Genomic DNA, 19336 nt, shown 5'->3' with positions numbered 1-19336 from the left:
CACAAAAATAAAAACCAGTTCCAAAAACAAGTGGACAAAACAGTCAACAAAATTACCAAATCCAAGCAATAACATCTTTGTAAAAGCAGATAAAACACATACTTTTATAAAACTAGAAAAACTCAAATATAAAAAATTACTTAATTACAAAAAATCTAATTATGATATTATCCAGAAAATAAACTGATAGTAAAAAAATAACTGATAAACTAGATATTAGCAATAGAGTAAATAAGCTGCATGAAAAAGAAGCATACATACTATTAAAAGACCATAAACCTAATTTCCCACATAAACCTTCAAATAAATCCTACCAGAACTGAAATAGGTAAAATTAGTAAAAAAATTCTTGAGAGAACAAACGAACAAATCAAAAAGACCTAAAAGCCTATGGATTAACACGGCTGAAACAATCAACATTGAAAATAAAGAGAAATGCTCTTTTATCCAATTCGACATCAAAAGCTATTACCCTTCAATTACCGAGAAAGTTTTAGAATTTGCAACGGATATATCAGAGGATGAAATGGAAATTATGCAGAACAACTATACTACTAAGCAACGGAGATTAATGGATTAAAAAATCAGGTCGGCCTTTTTGACATTTCTATGGTTCCATAGATTCGGTCAAAGTGACTAGGATTATATATTTTGTATAATTTAACTAAAGACATTGAATAGAAGATAGACTTATGATCATAAAAGACTTCAACAGACCTAAACGTGAAAAAATGAATAAGATAATCCTCAAGGAGTTTAGAAGAATTTAAAAGTAGAAATAGTTTTAAATACCAAAACTTAATTTTTGGATGTAACTCTAGATTTAAAAAACAAAGTTTTACTAAAAAACCTTTACTAAACCTTTACTAAAAAAAAAAAAAAAAAAAAAAAAAAAATAACACTGACCTCATATACGTAAGCCCAAATTCAAACCATCCAAAATCTATAATTTACCACATTCAAAATTCTATCAGCAAAATAACAAGTAGTAATTCTTCTAATATAGACATTTTTAATGCTCACAAACCATTCTACGATAAAGCACTTAAAGACAGTGGTTACAAAAATACAAAAGTAGAATATATCCAACCTACGTATAATACTAAAACATTCAGAAATAAGAGAAAAAGGAAAATTATACGGTTCACCCCCCCCCCCACCCCCGTTCAATTTAAATACCAAAACAAACTTAGGAAAAAATTTCTTAACCTAATAAAACACTTCCCACCCAATAATAATCTCAATAAAATATTTAATAAAAATACTATAAAATTAAGCTGTAGCGAAAATTGAGAAAAATAAAGAAACATAACATGAAGATTTTAAATAATACGCCTGAATCAAATAAAATCTTGTAATTGTAGAAATAAACATGAATGCCCATTGAATGGAAATTGCTTAGTAACATCAGTAGTATACAGTGCAAAAATTTCCATGAAAGAAAACCCAAATAGTAGTAAATACTATATTGGTATGGCCAGTAATACATTCAAGGAACGGTTTAGAGGTCACAAAAGTTCATTTGAAAATCCCAACAGTAAAATTAAACATCACTTTCAGTATACTATAAGCAACTTATTAAAAAAAAAAAATGGAAAGAATGGATACCATAATTGTTAGTTTGCTACAGCTGATCATAAAGGTTTATACCAGATTGGTCCAGTAGTTTCAAAAAGACTAAGAGAAATAAACACTTTATAGAGTGTATTATTTGGATTAATCTGATTACAGTTCTCATCTTTTGTGTTATTTGCACAACATTTCGGTTGATGTAACCTTCGACCTTCCTCAAATGCACAAGTTGCCATGTTTGGTAAAGGAGGGGGGTTTAGCTCTTTATTGGTGGTTTCTTCCTGTACTAGTTGATGTACTATATCATTGCCTTGTTCTTAAACTTGTACAGGAAGATGGTCTAGCAATGAGATCACCATTGTTTCCGGTACTGGCCAATATACCACTGAAACCAACAATATGACCATGAAACCTTTAAAATGTAGAGCAAAGCCCTCCTCTCTTTTCATTCAGCAACATGGCAATTTATACGCCTGAAGAAGATTGAAGATTACATCGACTAAAACATTGTGAAAACAGTCAAGATAAGACCATTAGTCCAATTAATGTAAATAATATAATCATCCTTTATTTAAAAAAAGTATGTTCATAACGGGCAGACTAAAAGTAATCTAATATATAAAAGGCTATATGTCTGTCTGTCCGTCTCCATATTTTCAAACTATCTCCTCTGAAACTAAAGGTCGCAGAGTGGTGCCAGGAGCCTCAAATGATTGGATTTTTTTTTTTTTGTTTTTTTGTTTTTTTACATACCGTTCTTTTACGGGTTTTTAGCCGATTAAAATAGATTTTAAAGGGTCAAAAATGGGTCAAAATGGAAAAAAAAATGTTCTCCATCTTCTGCATTTTATTTTTATTTTTAATCAGCTCATATGCATGTCACGTTGGTATAGTGGTAACGTCACCAGCTCTGAATGCTACAATTTCAGTTTAGATTCTAACTTTTTTTTTGACTTTTGAAATCATGACTACAATATTATATACGAAATCTGGACAAATTAAAATATCATATTTAAGCGTATTTTACGCCCGGGCAAAGCCATGCACCTGCCTCCCCTGCTAGTATATTATCGAAAACATTTTAGCATGTTCATAATGGGAAAAAGTTATATCCTCTTGACATAAAATGAGTGATTTATGCCAAACTTGTAAAGTAAATGCGTTATTGTGGTGACTTCTCCCTATTAATCCCTAACTGCGTATTGCACAAATACCATAACAGTCCACTGCACCTTATCATGACAAAGTTCTTTACAAAATTTCAGTCAGATCAGTTCAGCAGTTTCCAAGAAAAAGCAATATGGACAGATAGACAGAGAGACTAAAAGAAATACAATATAGATATTCTTTTTTCTTAATTTTTTTTGTTTGTGTGCAAGAATAAAGCGGTAATTCTGATAAAAAAAAAAAAAGTAAAGCAAGTTAATTTAGACATTTTTTTTTTAACTTTAAAAATCTTTACAATGGCGGACAAGTCTTGAATATACTTGAAAATTATTCAACCCAAAATTTAAACAAAAACAGTTAATCAACTGTAAGAACAGAAATTAGATTTATTCAAAAAAAAAAAAAAAAAAAAGTTTGAGGCTTTAAAATTTGTTCACCAGTATTCAGTCATCCAGAAATTAATTGCTACGTTAAAACAGGCTGACTCACTTAAAAAGAAAAAGACTTCTTTTCACCTCATACTGCACGTTGTCCAGTCAAATCAATGTTACCCCCACTAACCAAATAGTAAATCTCTATTTTAAAATGCAGCCAAAAACAAACAAGCAATTACTTCAAAAAGTCAAAACAAAATAGTTAATATCACAAGTCGATGATATCAATTTTTTTTGTACATTCAAAAATTTGATACTATCAGTGTTATCCTTCAAAAATATGTCAGGAATTGACAAAACATGTAAATTAAAAAATTAAAAAGAAATTTAAGTTTATAAAAGGCAGAACAATGCAATGGTGTGATGGATAGACTCAAATTGACACAATGTTACCTCCATGGCAAGTGCTCGTCTGAACTCCAATCCCTGGTCCCCCTTTCCAAATCTTTCATGATAAACACCTGAAACCACTGTCAAAAATTTTCCCCACTAACTGTGCCAAAACCAAAACGTAGATTCCATGAACAAAGTTTCTTTCTTAGAAGTGCACGCCAGTGGAACTCTTCCGTCTGTGTTTCCCACCTGGCTACAACTTGGATGTCTTCAAGTCTAACAAATTCCTGATGAACTGCCCCCTTAAATAAGACTTTATCAAATCTCCAATACTAATGATTACTACGATACTATCCCATTGATTACAGCACATGCAATAACCCTTATCCCCAAGTAGCTTCTGGGCCTTGATAAGTGGTGACTTTCATGTAAAAAGACATAAGCCAAAGGGAAGACCAAAAAACGAGATGGAGGGAGGGCCTGATACAGCACATGGGTCCCACATGGCAGTGAATAGCTTGGAACAGGGTTAAATGGATCAAGTTCAGGGAGGGGTTCCTCATTGAGTGATAAAACCCTTCTTTATTGATTGAAGACATAATGGTGGAACTTTCTATGCTGTTTCACTTTTATTGATTTAATTGATTATTTTAAGTTAAAACTGCTTATAAATGAGATGTATAACAATATTGTTTCCTTTGATTCAAAAATGTGTTGTGGGAACATCAATTTAGAAATAAAAATTTTTGCATCATTCCAAACAAGGAAACCACAGGATTCAGAGTTATTTGTGAATGTAATCCAGGATTTGCAAAACAAATTTGTATCACGTTTTGCTGACTTTCGTTTGTTTGTTGCATCATTTGATGTGGATGCGGAGAGAGTATCGGAATGTTTTCAAATGGAATTAATAGAAATACAATGTGATGATCTATTAACACTAAAATTTAATTCCAAAGATATTTCCTTAGTTTATATTTACGCAAAATATTTTTTCCAAGTGGAAAGTATTTCAAATAAGTGACCCACACAAAAATAACAAAAAATGTCTGTTTGGAATAACCAATCAATATGAAAAATTTTTTGCAAAATTGAATCGGTACTTGTAGTTTAATCAAGACATTCAAAATTGAAAATATCGAAAAAAAAGAAAAAAAAAAAGGTTTATGTTGTACGCATCCATTTTGAACTGAAGATTTCCGAAAAAAAATTTCATTTAATTTGATAGAGTAGTTTTTTGTTTTTTTTACAACAGAAAAACGTTTTTATGAGAGCGCATTGAAGTCGGCCATTATGGAAATTTTTAACATGCCATGGGGAGATAACTTCATGTAAAGCGCCAAGACTCCCTCCCATCTTTATTACTAGCTTTTCTTCCTAAAAATCGAACCTTTTGCTCGGTATAACAAATTGTTTTTTCGCTGTAAAAAAAAAAAAAAAAAAAAAAAAAAACCTACTTGATGAAATTAAGTGAAATTTTTTGGGAGAACTTCATTCCATAACAGATACGTACAATATAATCTTTTTCGATATTTTCATTTTTTTAATGTCTTGATTAAACTGTACAAGTACATTGAATCAAACTGAGAATGATTAACAGATCACCATCTTTGTGATATCTTGCTCTTAGCATCGACAAATTTGAAACCAAATGGAGACAATCAATAAAAATACCCAATTAATTCTTTAGTTGTTGGCGATAACTTAATGCTGCTGTGATGTATTTATAAATAAATGATTCCAACAATGTTTTCAATTGACTAAATATTTTTTTACTATTATATTCATGTTTTATAAATTACTAGCAGGGGAGGGGTGGGGGAGATTGCCTGGGCATAAAATATGCTTAAATATGATACTCGAATTTATTCAGATTTCTCATACATTATTAAAGAGTCCGGATTTCAAAAAAAAAAAAAAAAAATAATATTTAGGTGCCATCAGTTAGAATCGAAACCAAAACTGTAGCATTCAAAGCTGGTGACATTACCACTGTACGAACATAACACGCATATAAAGTAATTAAAAATAAACCAAGATGCATGTACAAAATGTATAACGATTTTTTTTTTAAAACTTTGATCCATTTTTGACCCCTTAAAAACAATCTTAACCGGCTAAAGACCTATAAAAGAATGGTCCGTAAAAAAATCCAATCATTTAGGGCCCCTAGCATCGCTCTACGACTTACTTTTGGAGGAGATAGAGTTTGAAAATACGGAGACTGACAGACAGACATACACATAGCAGTTTATGTATTAGATTTTCATGTATATTTAAGACTTGTGATTAAATTTGCAGTTTTTGTAACAAAGTAATTTCATCAAAAAAGCATCTGCAACTTATTGAATGAAAATTAATGATAAATCTGTGCCTATTACTAAAAAATAATTATCAGGTTGAATAGAGAATGTAATCGATTGGGATTTCTTTTTTTCATGTAAAGAACAAAAAAATAGATTGCAAATTTCTAAAAATTACTAGATAAGCAAAATTAAATATTCGGTAATCAGAGACAATGCTATTTAGGTCTAACTTCATAAATCTGACCAATTTCTTTTGGTATATTAAATATTTACATATACTTCCCGTCTATTAATTTTTTTTTTAAGGATATATTTTTAACAGAAGTATCGTGTCGTGTTCGTCCTTCAAAGTCAAAGCTTGTTGCTCTGGCTTTGTGGGTATATTTTTAACAGAACTATATTAATATAAACAGCCATTGTTGGAAACATATTTTTTTTTTTTTTTCGACGTTAGTCATAATTCTTTCTAAGCTGAAAATTTCTATGAAGATTCGATATTGACATACTAATTCGATTGCTTCTGCATCACAAAACAGATCTGTAAAATTGTGCCAAAATTTTGAAATACTGAAAGAATTTAAGAAAAATAAATATTTCAAACATGGAATATAATCATTGTTATTATATATATATATATATATATATATATATATATATATATATATATATATATATATGGCTTTCGAATTCCAAGTTCGAATATATCTAACTGATGAGCCCAAATGAGGGCAAAACTTAATTCTTGGACTTCCGGTCTGTTTGCTTTCCTGGCTCTGGTGAGTTGCGACATTGTTTGGCTGTGGAAATAATTATATAATCTTTCACATTCTGAAAATTCTATTACTAATTGCTTGCAAGGTTAGCATTGCTGGATGGCATCATCTTATTGAGTTTAAAATTCCTACTTAAGAGACATCAGCTTGGGTTATAGTGGTTGGATAACCGCATCCCTTGTCGAGACAAAGTAAGTCTATTCCAGTCGGATTTTGCCATGGTTTGCTTGATCTGTGTTAGTTGATAGACTTGTGTGTGGGGGGTTTGCTCAGTTGGCAGAGTGCTTGCTTCGCATGAAAGAGGCTCAAGTTTCGAATCCCAGGTTCGGATATGTCTAACTGATGAGCCCAAATGAGGGCGAAACTCAAGTCTTGGTTTGTTGCTGTCATGGCTCTTGTGAGCTGCGATGTTGTTTGGCTGTGGAAATATTGTGTATATATCTATATATTTTTATAAAGTAATAGGGTTCGTGTGTTTCTGTCTGTGTGTACAGCTCTCCATCATCAACGAAATATAAAGGAGGTAAGAGGGTAGATCTCTCCTGGTAGAGAAACATTAGAACCCATTTTAGGATGTTTCTGTTATAGGAGACATAAGAATCTATGCCTAATTTCTTTATATACTAGTCTACAAACCACCCCCATATCGAATGACTTATGCTCATTTGCATATCACATTATATTAAATCTCTTTAACTAATTACCTCGACCTTATTACATATTGGAAATATTCTAATCATTTCAACTGTACTATTTACAAAATCTATTTAACATTTAATTATTTAATATATTTTCATTTAATTTTATATTCGATTTATTTCACTTTACGTATATTATCAAAACAATTCATTGGCGAGCAAAGCTTTATGTTTTGGGATTGTATTGAAAATGTAATGGAAATTTCAATTTCGTTCCGTTTTAATCTTTTATATTTTACTTGCCAATATAATTGAAAGAATACAATTCAACTATCGTAATTTTATATAAATAAACAAAAACAAATATTTTAAAATACTTGGTATTATTATACAAACACCGTGACAGCGAATTAGTAAAATCTTTTACGTAGTATTCTGTTACGTTTCGGTGTGCTGAACACGAATCTGAAAACTGGGTTAGGGTTAGGGTTAGGGTACATTTTTTTCTACTAATTCGCTGTCACGGTATTTGTATAAATTTACCTAAAACTTTATTAAAAAAGAAATAATTTTATTTTTAAATGAAAAAAATCAATTTAGTAAAATAATTGTATTAAACACCCCCAGCCTTGTCAGCAAACCTGTAAACCTATAAAAGTTAACATTTCGAATGTAAACAGTGATTTTTCGATTTTGTTAGCGCTTCTTGCCGCAATTAAAGACAATTAAAACGGAACTAACTTTATTTCCATTCTATTTTTTAAACAACCCCCAAAACATAACGCTCTCTTCCAGTTATAGCCAATTTTTTTTTTAATTAAATAAAACAGGTCAAAATAAACAGATAAGCGCATTTTCTTTTACATTTTTCTTACAACCAACGTTGTCATTTTAACCAACTGCAGGATATCGTTACTTTTGTGGGGTTGTTTTGAAAATGGCACGGAGATTATAATTTCGTTCCAATTTAATCTTTCTGGTCGAGCCTATTTCGAAAGCCTGTCTTATCATAGATTTGAACTACAAATAATTTATTACATTTTGATTATTACTATCTTAAGACTTAAAGCTTATATTTATTTCATTTTTCTATTTATATATTGAATTAGTTATTTCCAGTCTTATTTAAACTTAGCGCTTTCTTTAAACCGGATGAACCTTTTATAAAAATATGAGTTTAACGTAAAGAACACGAACAAGGTTTTATTCAACTGAATTTCTTCCAGTTTACTAACAAAATATATAAATTTAAAAGAGATATAATTAATAAAATAAAAAGGTTATGTAATTTAAAAGAAATACACGTACTCACAAAAGCAGAACTTTTTTTACACATTTTTTTCTTTAAAACCATAACAATGAGACTAACAATTACCTAGATCTTAGTAATTATTTGTTTTAATAGAACTGTTTTAATTGTACTGTTTACTTAGTTAACCTAAGTTGGTATTACATTTATTTTACATTTACTTTTTTTTTTAATTATTACTTTTAGACTGTGACGTTTACACCCGGAAGTAATGAGTCACACGTAGGTCGCTTTTATTCATTCCTTTTGGTCAAGATCAAAGTGTAGTATCTGTTCTTCAGATGCTGCACTTGGGATGGTTTGTGCCGGTCAATGGAGGGGTGACCCTCTATACTGGGACAATTATTATTTTTGGTAACCAGAGTGCCCCCTTTTTGCCTACTTTAAGGGGAGCTGGTTTTTACCTCACATTAAAAACGGCCTTGTGCCTAATTTGCTCAGTGGGGGAGCAAATAAATACCATCTGTTCTTCAGATGCTGCACTTCATTTTCTTGTTCTCTTTCGGTGGAGGAGAAATCCTTCACGACTGAGACAATTTTTATTTTTGTACCTTTTCTCCACGTTAAAAAACGACCCTGGTGTTTAACTCTGTCCCGTGGGGAGGCATAGTAAATAGGTACAATATAATTGTTTATAATTGTACTATTCAGAAATATTATTTATAGTTCGTCCATTTCAGTTAGTATACATTTCCTTTACGCTTAATTAATTTACAATCATTAATATCGTTAAACAATTCCGTTTAAAACCGAAATTATGCCACCCAAACGAAGTAGAAACGAAAGTGAGGAAGAAAGAATGGAAAGATTGGAAGCTAATAGACTAAGAGTTGCTGCAATTCGCTCCAATGAAAACAATTCAGATAGAGAAAGACGTCTAGAACTTAACAGGATACGTCAAAGAGAAAGGAGAGCAAGACTGTCAGATTTGGAAAGAGAAACCCAACGTGAAGCTGACAGAACTAGACATGCTGTAAGGCGGTTAAATTCATCACAAGATGAAATTCAAGAAAGGCAAAGATATGCACTGGAAAGAGAAGCAATATTACGATCGAATGAATTATATGAGGTAAGTAGACGTACACAAGGTCAGTTGAGAGTGGCTCAACGACATCAGAATGAATCGGAAACCCAACGAAGCTTTCGCCTATACCAAGGGCAACAACGAGAGGCTGCATGGAGAGAGAGTATGACTTTGCCCCAGCAATTGACAGAAAACGAGGCAGCTAGACAACGAATGACTGCTTTGAGACACCATGAAATAGAACACTGCAATAGAAAAGGATTGCTCTACAACAAAAATGACTCTCTCACTACAGCTGATATAGGAAAAATGGACAAAGTATGTCAACATTGCTCAGCTGTAAAATTTAAAGGAGAAACCCCTGGTTGTTGTTGTTCTTCTGGCAAAGTTGTGCTTGATAGCTTTCCACCACTGCCTCAGTTGCTTCAAGATTTGCTCTCCGGCAATAGTCCCATCTCTAAAGATTTTCTGCAAAATCTACGCTGTTATAACAATTGTTTTGCAATGACATCATTTGGTCACAAAATTGCGGCAGTACATGGGTGGAATCCTTCTTTTAGAATTCGAGGCCAGGTTTGCCACCAGATTGGGAGTCTTTTACCACCTGAAGATGAAACAGCAAAGTTTATTCAAGTCTACTTCTTGGATAGTCTGGAAGAGGAACTACATAATCGGGGACGTGACAGTAGACTCAATAGAGACATTCTCCAAAGTCTGACTGAATTTTTACATGAGAACAACAGCTTTATTTGTCAGCTGAAAACAACAAAGGAGAGGATTGAAGAAGAACACTTGGTAGAACATAAAGTTGTCATAAGGGAAGACCGAAGGTCGCAAGAAGAGCATCCACGGCGATTCAATGCTCCAACAACAACGTATGAGATTGGAATATTAATGGAGAATGAACCAACAGCTAACCGGGATATTGTCTTGCGTTTTAGAAATGATACATTAAAATGGATCTTCGAACTACATCCCCTCTACGATACTTTAATGTACCCGTTAATGTACCCCTATGGTTCTCCATCTTACAACATCTACATGAAGGCATCCAATGGGCGAAAAGTTACCCAACAGCAATTTTATTCGTACCATTTAATGACTCGGCCTGGAAACTATTTTCTCTGGTACCGAAGGCTATTTCAACAATGGCTGGTGGATGTGTACTGCAAGATTGAAACAGAACGTTTACAGTTCCTGAGGCGTGAGCAACAGACCCTGAGAGCTGACAATTATAGCAACTTGAGAGATTCAATTCTTAGGGAGGATGGGAATCCAGAACAGTTTGGTCAACGAGTTGTACTTCCGGCAACTTATGCAGGAGGCCCTCGATACATGTTTGAGCGTCAAAGTGATGCCATGGCATATGTTCGGCGAATGGGCCGAGCCGACCTCTTCATCACGTTCACAACAAATCCAAAGTGGACAGAAATTACAGAAAATTGTCTTCAAGGGCAAGACCCTCAGGATCGTCCAGATATTGTTGCCAGGGTTTTCAGGCAGAAGCTAAAAAAGTTACTTGAATTTATTAAAAAGGGAGGATTTGGCAGGCTGAGGGCTTTCCTGTACAGTATTGAATATCAAAAAAGAGGACTGCCGCATGCACACATCCTCACCTGGCAGGCCCCAGAGGACAAACTTCTACCAGAAAAAATGGATCTCTGCATATCTGCAGAGATCCCTGACAAAGAGGAAGATCCTGATCTTCATGCTAAAGTGATGGCACATATGGTGCATGGACCTTGTGGACCATTTAATCCAAATTGTCCATGTATGATTGACAACAAATGTTCCAAAAAATACCCAAAAGAATTTCTTCAGTGTACCGAGCAAGGCCAAGACTCTTACCCCAAGTACAGGCGAAGAAAACCAGAAGATGGAGGCCAGACTGATACAATAAGGATGAAGAGAAATGGTCGGTATGTTAATCAAGAAATAACAAACCAGTGGATTGTTCCGTACAACAAGGTCCTCCTTCAGCAGTTCAACGCTCACATTAACGTAGAAATTTGCAGCTCGATCCAAAGCATCAAATATGTCCTCAAATACGTGAATAAAGGATGTGATCAAGCAGTGTTTGAACTACAAAGAACTGATGGAGCAGCTAACCAACAAGGCCAAGTACAAAGTCACATTGTGGATGAGATCCAGCAGTTCCAGAATGCAAGGTATGTCGGCAGTTCAGAGGCGGCCTGGAGGATATTGGAACATCCCATCCATGAACATTTCCCCCCAATTGTACAACTTTCTGTTCATCTTGAAAATGGGCAGCGTGTCATGTTCTCAGCTGATACTGCTCTGGAACGAGCCCAAGGTCCACCGCCTGCCACAACTTTGACAGCATTTTTTCAACTCTGCCATGAGGATGACTTTGCAAGGGGTCTCAAATACGTAGAAGTCCCTGAGTTTTACACTTGGAACAAATCGACAAAGAAATGGATGAGAAGAATGCGTGGGGTACAAGTTGAAGGTACTGAAAATGATGATGTATGGAAGGCACCATGCATTGGGAGAATCTACACGATTAGTCCAAAAGCAGGGGAGTGTTATTTCTTACGCCTGTTGCTCAATGAGGTTGCTGGTCCAACTTCATTTCAAAATTTGCGAGCATACAATGGTCAGGTGTTTGAAACATACAGAGCAGCGTGCCTTGCTCGAGGCCTTCTAGAAAATGACCATCACTTTAATCAAGCAGTAGGAGAGGCAAGTGCCACTCAATCACCTTCAAATTTGCGAAGCCTATTTGTGATAATTTTAACAGCCTGTGAGCCAAGAAATCCTCTTGAGATCTGGATGGCTTTTCGTGATGTAATATCTGAAGACATTCTTCACAGATACAGGCAAGAAGTTAACAATCCAGAAGCAGATTTTAATGAGGACATCTACAATAAAACTCTTTGTCTAATTGAAGAAAAAGTTCTCCTTATGTGCGGTCAACCATTGGCAAGCTATGGATTACCTGCACCAATGCAAGGGAGAGATGAAAGACTCGCGAGAGAGTATCAACGTGAAGTTACTTATAATCTTGAAGAACTTTCCCTACAAGCAGAAATTATGCAAGAAAAACTGACCGATTCTCAAAGAGAAGTTTACAATTCATTCATGGCAATGTTGGAAGCACAAGGTGAAATGAACAAAAACATGATGTTTCTTGATGCTCTAGGTGGTACGGGCAAGACTTTTGTAATCAATTTGATCCTTGCAAAGATTAGATCCATGAGAAAGATTGTGCTTGCAACAGCATTCAGTGGCATTGCTGCTACTCTACTACAAGGTGGCCGCACTCTTCACAGCACTTTTAAAGTACCCTTGGATACTCATCGAATGGATCAGCCAGTTTGCAAAATTACTGGTAACTCAGCCTTGGCAAATGTAATTAGAGACACCTCTGCAATCATTGTAGACGAAGCCCCAATGACGCACAAGAGTGCTTATGAATCAATTGACCGAACACTGCAAGACATCACAGGAAACAAGAATCCCATGGGTGGCATTCCAACCTTATTTTGCGGTGATTTCTGTCAAATCCTCCCAGTGGTTAAAAATGGCACAAGGGCTAACATTGTCAATGCAAGTTTGAAACAATCCTATCTCTGGAGGCACGTTATAGTGAAGAGACTGACTACTAATATGAGAGCCTATATCTCTGATAACACAGCTGCAGCAGACTTCTCAAAATTGCTTCTCCAAATCGGTAATGGTCAGTTTCCTATCACTTCTTCACCTGACACAATTAAGATTCCAACTGCGCTTGGTAAATGTGTCGGTAATCAGAAGCAACTGAAAGACAAAGTGTACCCAGACCTGCAAAACAATGGAAAATCACCGGATTGGCTTGCTGAGAGGGCTATTATTTCGCCATTAAACAGCAATGTGAATCATTTGAACAATTCAATAATGGATGAATTTCCAGGAGACACAAAGCAATACAAGTCAGTTGATTCGGCTACTAATGAATATGAAGCTGTTCACTACCCTGTGGAGTTTTTAAACTCTTTGGAGATATCTGGAATGCCTCCACACATTTTAAATCTCAAAATTGGATCGCCAATCATGATTCTTCGATCAACAAACGGAACCAGATGTGTTATCAGCAGATTGCACACCAATGTACTTGAGGCCACCATTTCCTGTGGTCCCTACAAAGGCGAAACCGTTCTACTGCCAAGGATCCCCTTAGATCCATCGGACTCAAAACTTCCATTTAAATTCCGGAGACTCCAATTTCCTTTGAAGGTGTGTTTTGCAATGAGCATAAACAAAAGTCAAGGTCAGACATTTAACACCATTGGCGTAGACTTGACATCAGACTGCTTCAGTCACCGTATGTTCTACGTCTCCATCAGCCGGACAGGAAGTTCAGAAAAACTCTACATTCTGGCTCCAAATCGAAGCAGCAGAAATGTAGTTTACCCTGAGGCTCTTCAGTGAAAAGTTCGAGAAATGGATATGAGGAAAAACTGACATGATCTGATTGTGGTAAGTTTTTAGTATTGAATGTGCAAGATAAAATTTAAGCAAGAGTTGAAAATTACTTCAATGAAAAATTTACTATGTAACATCAAGTAACCTTCCTTTTTGATGAAAATGTTTTGTAAAGTTCCTGATTGAATTTCAGTCACTACAAGAGGTAGTTAAAATGTTAATCACCTTATGCAATCGTTGCTCTTACAACATCAACTTACTGGAAAGGTGCCCACAGATTTTGGTACCCGAGTGCGCAACAAAGCTCCGTGCGAAGCACGGGTATCTTTGCTAGTATATATATATATATATATATATATATAGCAATTATAAAGGGAAGACTTATTTTTTAATATTCATGATTAAAAGTAATATGTGAAATAAATGTTAATTAAATCGGTTTGGCCCTCATTTAAGAGCGGTTTTGAGGAATTTTTTATAAGGAAAAAAAAAAAAAAAAAAAAAGAAATGAGGAAAGTGTGTATATTTAAAATAAAATCAGTGTTATGTCATATATATACAAAATATATAAATAAAAACTTTAAACTAAGCAAGAACAGCTCCCTCCCCCAAGGTATGTTGGATTCTTACTGGGTTTGCCATGGTTCCTTATTCCTTGGAAGGCTCCTCAAGCAGATGGCCAGGTGTGTCTATGGTGGAATATGTAGCAGCCCTGATATTTACCTGGAATGAAAGAAAAACAAGATTTTTATTTTAATATATATTTAAAATTAAATTTTCTTTATTTTATGGAATTTTCATGTTAGTATTCTTGTTTATTTCATTTATAATATAAAATTCTGCTTGTAAATTTAATGCCACGTATATATGAAAAAAAAAAAATGAATGAATAAAAAATATATTAATATAATAAAAAAAAATTGCTGATTTTACATTAAAACTCATCCCATGATGGGTAAAATTACTTTGCCTGAACAAAAGCTATTTTTTTTTTAACAAAAATTAAAATCAAAATATAATGATACTAAATCTTATGTCTAGGATCCTTATTCTAATCCTGATCAAAATCCATTACATGATTTTGATCCTAGAAAGTATCTCGGATATAAGACTTATGGGGTCTTAAAAACAATTGACATTCAAGGAAAGTTGCTCTATGATGTCTAATAACTATGGATCAATTTTAATTTTGAACTTTCAAAAAATGCGCTCATTATGCGCTTTCCCTTTAAAACCAAATTTAGAGAATATTAATTGCTGTTTAATATTTATTGTTAAAATTTAACCTAAATTGTTGAACAGTTCTTTGAATTTCTTCGGGGGGCGGGGAGGGGGTTCTTCCAATTTGGACTGGTGAATCTGTCCCATTTGAAGGCTCTTGATAAAATGTAGAAACATAGCTGTTATTTAACTGGTTCCATCCTTTCTTCTCGTCAACCTCTTTCACAAAAGTCTCAGTCTTTTTTATAAATACTATTATGGCATGTGTTCTTCAAAATTGTCTGATCTATTTCCTGCTTCTTTTGTTCCTGCTCGTTTGATTTGTTGATCCAGTGGTCTCCATCAATTTACTGTTTTGATACCTCATTGTAATTTCCAAGAACTGCGAGCTCTTCTTGCCGACTGTTTTTCTCCTACCTATAGCTTTGGTTTTTTCAAGACTAAGGTCAATAGGAATCTTTGTCTTTGCAATAATCATCTTTTATTCTTGTTAGCTCCTTACATTAAGTGGCTTCACATATTGTATGAAGCCATTTCCCTTTAAAAATATTGAGATTAAAAAGCATAATAAAAAAGTAAAAAATTAGTTACAGTGAAAGATTGGTGAAATTAGAGGATTAACTACTTTATTAGAGAAAGGGAGGGGAGTTGATTAAATCGAAACTTTAAATAAGTAATGGCATTTCAAACTTGGACATTTTTTATATATATATATATATATATATATATAAAAATGTCCAAGTTTGAAATGCCATTTCATTAATGAAAAAAGGATTCCTCGCTACAAAAGCATCTACAAAGTTGTAGATGGGCTATGCCCCTCCAGGGGCTCCAGACTATGACAATAATGTGGGAATATTTGCATGATGGAATTAAATGAATTACAAAATAATGGTAAAATAAATTCAGACTTTTAGAGGAATCATCAGATGAAATAGTTAGCACAATTTAAAATATTAACGTTTCAAAACAAAACAAAAAGATTTGAAGAGGTTAACAATTTAGTATTTCAAGGTCACAAATTTAATTTTTAGATTTATTATCCAATAAATAACAAATCCTATCAATCCAATCAAAAACTCAGAAACATAATATAATTTTCAAGTTATAGAGTCGAATGTTGCTTTTGCTTTTTTATAAATTATGAACGCTAACCCCGTGCTCATTTCCCGGTTAAGAACAACTAATCTATATAATAAAGTTCTCGTTCCTGTTCAACAACTAGGTTTTTGGAGATTGATTAGCACCCTCACCAGCCCTACAATCTATGAGGGTCATAAAGTTTCCTATTTCTTTTTTAACTCAAAAAGTTGAAGAGCTACAATAAAAGAAGTGGTACCATCAAAACAAGTGACCTTTTGTGCTCCAGAATTTATTTATCTACATAGTCACGACCATTCCCAATGTCAGGATTTCAATGATGCACCTCTGCTTTTGACTCCAGTCCATAACAGGGATTGCTTTCATAGAGTTTCACATTGTCAATATCTGCCATAGAGAGACGACGCATTCAGGTCATGAATGCATCAGTTCAGTCATAACAATGCAATTTACAATTTCCTCTGATCCATTTGAGCAGAATAAAAAAAAATAGGAGGCTTTACTTTTGGGACGTCTCATCTATATTCTGAAACTACATTACCCAGGTTACTCGAATAAGCACATTTCATTTTGAAGTACAGATACCGTAATACTTTTTTTTGCATCGAATGGATACCATAAATCTTTGTTGCACCTTACAGTGGAGTGAACAGAGACGGACAAAGAGAAATATAATATTAGATAATTGTTCATGTGGATGCACATTTGGAGTCAGAGCTTGATTACGTACTAGACACTACCCTCAAATGTCTAGAGTCCCTCCAGTATGAGGATAATTTTCCCTAGAAATAAACCCTAAGGTATTCAAAATTACATAGTATTCAAATCTCAAATAAGATCTCCTCGGTATGACTAATCCTCACTGGCTTTTGCAAGGAATGATCTTCCAAGCAATGTTACTTCAAGTGACAGCATGCTGGATACTCCACCAGAATAAATGAATTCTTGTCTTGTAATCCAGTAAGACCAGAAGACTAAATGGAAAGATATAATATAACATATTTAAACGGTCAATTGAGGAGAGGAAAATTATGTTCTCAACGTCTTTACTAACTCTGTATTTGGACGGTAAAGAACTTTAATGGAAATTTAATCCTCACTGGCTTTTGCAAGGAATGATCTTCCAAGCAATGTTACTTCAAGTGACAGCATGCTGGATACTCCACCAGAATAAATGAATTCTTGTCTTGTAATCCAGTAAGACCAGAAGACTAAATGGAAAGATATAATATAACATATTTAAACGGTCAATTGGGGAAAGAAAAATTATGTTCTCAACGTCTTTACTAACTCTGTATTTGGACGGTAAAGAAGAACTTTAATGGAATATTGAAATAAAGATCACGTGTTAGTTCTAAGAAGAGGGCTTCTTGATTTGAGGACTTTGAAATAAAATGAAATAAAAAAGTCAAAACATTTTTCTTTTAAATGGGGAGGGGGGGCATTCCAATACATAAGGGGGGGGGTCACAGGCTAAAAAAGGGGGGGGTTAGGAACTACTGATATAGATGTGAGTTATCCAATAAAATGTAAAACTCTTTATTTCATCAGATGCACAGAATAAAAGAAATTAGAGATACGTAGAAGAGACAACAAGGTAAAGAGACAACGTCTGAAAGCTTGTATATCAACTGTCAATTTCGAGTAGGAGGTTCTTAACTGTGGCCTTGGTATGTTAATAGTATGTTAAGAGCAGCAAGACCACTGGCTACGTTTAACATTCCTTTAAAATAGGACAGTTTTCAACACGTAAAGAAAAAGATGAAAGTGGAAAAAAAAATTTAAAAACTACACCAAGATCTGCTCAATTACGTCTTAACTTTATTTAAAAATAAATAAGATTTTAAAATTCAAATCATGAAATTGGTCCTGGATATGACCTTAAACTATATCCGATGGTGAGGCCCCAGCTTGCGGGCTTTGGGGAGTGTGGAGCCACCCCTTAATTGCCATTGCTCCCAAGTCCACTCTGACCTGGAGTGGTAATACCTGTTAGAGTCCCAACTATGACTTAAATAGAAACCGACTAAAAAAAAAAAAAAATTAAAAAAAAAAAAAAAAATAAAATAAAAAAAAAAAATATATATATATATATATATATACAATCTATTAAAAAAATTTTCAAAATAACTGGATTCAACTTGAAAAGGGTTGATATGCTGTAAAACAAAAACAAGCAACCAAATCGTGAAATGAAAGATTTTTAATAATATTTTTGTAAATGATTATTTTACAATAAAAAAATTAATTTCATAAAATGCAACCAGATGTTAGTAATATTTAAAGAAGAAAACATTTCCATGACATTTGTATTTGCATTCTTCGGACTACTGTTCTCATTTTCGGGGTTATTCCCACAATGCTTCAGTCAATGTAATTGCCGACCTTCAAGTGCATCAGAAACCTGTAGCATAGTGGATAAAATTCAGTTGTAAAAGTTATGCTTTTCTGACAGTTGAAGGTTCAATCCTCATTATGGGTGACACTCAAAATACAATTGCAAATTATTTAGGACTTCTACGAAATCATGAAGATGTAACAAGAACATCCTACTCCTGTGGAATAAAAGGGTTCAGTTTTGTTGTTGCAAAAAAGAAAAAAAAAAAAAGTACACAAAACCTCAGTTCACTGCAGCAGCGTCGTCCATCGGTACTTTCCGTAGACTCATTTTCATATCTGTCCCATCTGCTCCAGTGGCCTGTTTTTATAAAAGATAGAGTCTTCCAAATTTGCATACATGCACGAGAGCACACAAGATTCTGCGAGACTGCATTGTTATATAAGGCTGCAGGCGTCATCTGGGACTCTTTTCAGAATCATGACGCTGCGTCGGCAAAGTGTACACCGAGGCCATTTAAGATGTAAGCCTGCGTTCCCACAATTTTCGCCACACGTTTGAAATTCCAGAGTTTGACAGAAAGATTCCCAAGTTGGACAATACATACGTGAAGAATTTCAGAAGTTACATCGATCGAAACATTGTGAAAACAACACAAGATGAGAACAGTAGTCCGGAGAATCGAAATACAAATA

General features: G+C 34.0%; 1 protein-coding gene across 10 annotated transcripts in view; it reads right to left on the bottom strand.

The window, feature by feature from the left end:
• LOC145256327 (uncharacterized) overlaps positions 1-19336 on the bottom strand; it is a 288407-nt gene that overhangs the window by 196889 nt on the left and 72182 nt on the right. For all 10 annotated transcript variants that reach the window (XM_080115098.1, XM_080115092.1, XM_080115089.1 and 7 more), the window contains exon 2: positions 14612-14704. In XM_080115098.1, the coding sequence (XP_079971224.1) occupies positions 14612-14623 (12 nt within the window). In that variant the 5' untranslated portion in view covers positions 14624-14704. The remainder of the gene's footprint in view (positions 1-14611; positions 14705-19336) is intronic.

The sequence above is a fragment of the Euprymna scolopes genome, chromosome 32, assembly GCF_053919585.1.
Source record: "Euprymna scolopes isolate OS-2025 chromosome 32, ASM5391958v1, whole genome shotgun sequence".
In the NCBI taxonomy this organism is placed as follows: domain Eukaryota; kingdom Metazoa; phylum Mollusca; class Cephalopoda; order Sepiida; family Sepiolidae; genus Euprymna; species Euprymna scolopes.
The sequence above is the reverse complement of the archived record's forward strand: the minus strand, read 5'-3'. Positions and strand labels throughout refer to the sequence as shown.